General features: G+C 34.6%; 1 protein-coding gene across 1 annotated transcript; it reads left to right on the forward strand.

The window, feature by feature from the left end:
- The first annotated feature begins 564 nt into the window (after positions 1-564).
- Positions 565-1650, forward strand: LOC145064019 (uncharacterized). Its single transcript, XM_079011551.1, has one exon. The coding sequence runs from the start codon at positions 565-567 to the stop codon at positions 1648-1650; it is 1086 nt and encodes a 361-aa protein (XP_078867677.1).
- The last annotated feature ends 406 nt before the right edge of the window (positions 1651-2056 follow it).

Consider the following 2056-nt stretch of genomic DNA (forward strand, 5'->3'; position numbering starts at 1 on the left):
GCCCGATTTTAAACATATTCTGACATCGATATATTTGATATATTTGAACACGAACTGGTTTAATTGATATTAATGTTTTTGGTTTTCTTTAATTTTTAGCTTTTTCTAAATTATTGAGATGATGGTGACCGTGTGCTATAGTAACCCTCTATGGGGTGTAGTTGGTTTTAAATTCTGTTATCAAACCTTTTTCTATCATGTCATGGAGTAGTGATGATGTGTCTTTATATTATATCATTGTAGTGATGATGTTCCTTTTTGTGTGTACAATCTTTTCCCCGGCTTTTTTGTTTACTGTCTGATCCATATCATGAATACACTCTATATTTGAGTTTGTTTTAAATCAGTTGTTACTTGTATATCCATTAAATTGACTTTAGTGATTTGATTGAATCTGTTCTTAAATCTTGTCATCACTTGTATATCCTTTAACTTAATTTCATCAAGAAATTGCGTTAGTGATTATAATCAATTTGTTAAACATAGATAGTATTGATCTTGTTTACAACTATTATATCTTATGTGGTATTTTTTTATATCTTTTGGTAGTGTAGGAAACTAGGAATGGCCAAGTTAAGGAGTAGTACCAGACACCAGAATCATGATGATGATGCATCATCATCATTATCATCTACCACAAAGAGGTTCAAGACTTTTGACAACATTGGTGTGTCACATTGGTCAAATCTTAGCCATGATGTGTTTTTTCTAGTTGTGATGCAACTGGGAGTTGTGGATTTCGTTGCATTCAGTGGAGTTTGCAGGTCATGGAGGTCACTTGCACTCTCGAACTGGAACATGTTTATGGCATCCAAACCGCCCATGTCGATATGCTCCCGTGCTAGTAATCAAGACTCATATTGGTACCTGGAGGATTTTGAAAGAAGAAGGTTCAGAACTTTCATTCCCCATTCTGCTGGTAGAATTTGTTTTGGATTAACTTCTGGTTACCTAATCTTGGGTGGGCGGGAAACCCAAGACTTCTGGCTTGTGAATCCTATCACAAGGCATGAACTTCATTTCCCTGGCTTCCCCATTTATGTACGTGCTCTTGAACATTTAAGTATCAAGGCTATCCTTTTCTTTTCACCTTCAACATCTGGGTGGGTGTTTGTTGTGTTGCATAGGAAAATATCATTTTTTATAACGGGTAAACGAGGATGGAATCATGTCTCCTCCACTCTCCCTATCCTTGATTTACATGCTTTCAAGGGGAAGATATATATTTTACACACCGATTATTCTGTATGTGAACTTAGACTCGATCCGAATTGGAAGCGCAAATGGACGTTACTTGAAACCAAGAATTTTCCGAAGCCGGATTTATTATATCCACAGCTTATAAGTTCTGGTGATAACTTGTATCTGATGAGTCTCTTTTCACAACCTTACAAGGTTTTGGAACTAGATTTTGGTGAAATGAAATGGGTGTCCCCAGAAAAGACTATTAGAGAATATGCTTTCTTTCTAAGCGAGAAGAAGTCTTCTGCTGCTATTAAACCAGAGTCATGGGCTGGCCCTCAGACACACTACAAGAGCTATGATTACTTCATTCGTAATGAAATGCCACAACGCATGTTCTATTATCATAAGTGGATGTGGTACTTCCCGTTTGATTGTTTAAATGTTAATATCTTAGATGAGCGATGACTTGTTAGTACTGTTATCTTTGTATTGATTATGGACTACAAAATTCGTATATGTAGAACATTGTCAAGACGTTAAGGATCACCAGTGGTGTATTTGCATCGTGCAACTTATTATGTAAACTACGTTATAACCTATGGAAACCACGGTTCAAGAAATAAAAAATATACTAACTAAAAATAATAATCATTGTTCATTACATTACAAATCATTAATTTATTTACTAAGTGTTATGTGTTACTGTGTGATACATAGGTTCATAACTTAAAATAAAAAAATAATATGTTTTCATGTTTGATAATCCTTAAGAGTTATGTATTTTTCACACTTTGACCTAATTAAATCTCGTATTCGAAAAGTGACTTTTGGAGTTAAATCTGGTCTTTCAAATGCAAATTTGTAAGATTTC

Source organism: Lactuca serriola, chromosome 7 (genome assembly GCF_051521515.1).
Source record: "Lactuca serriola cultivar US96UC23 chromosome 7, Lser_US96UC23_V15, whole genome shotgun sequence".
NCBI classification, from domain to species: Eukaryota; Viridiplantae; Streptophyta; class Magnoliopsida; order Asterales; family Asteraceae; genus Lactuca; species Lactuca serriola.

What these genes read in the sequence shown, in the direction of transcription:
- LOC145064019 (XM_079011551.1), top strand. Translation starts at nt 565, where the DNA reads ATGGCCAAGTTAAGGAGTAGTACCAGACACCAGAATCATGATGATGAT.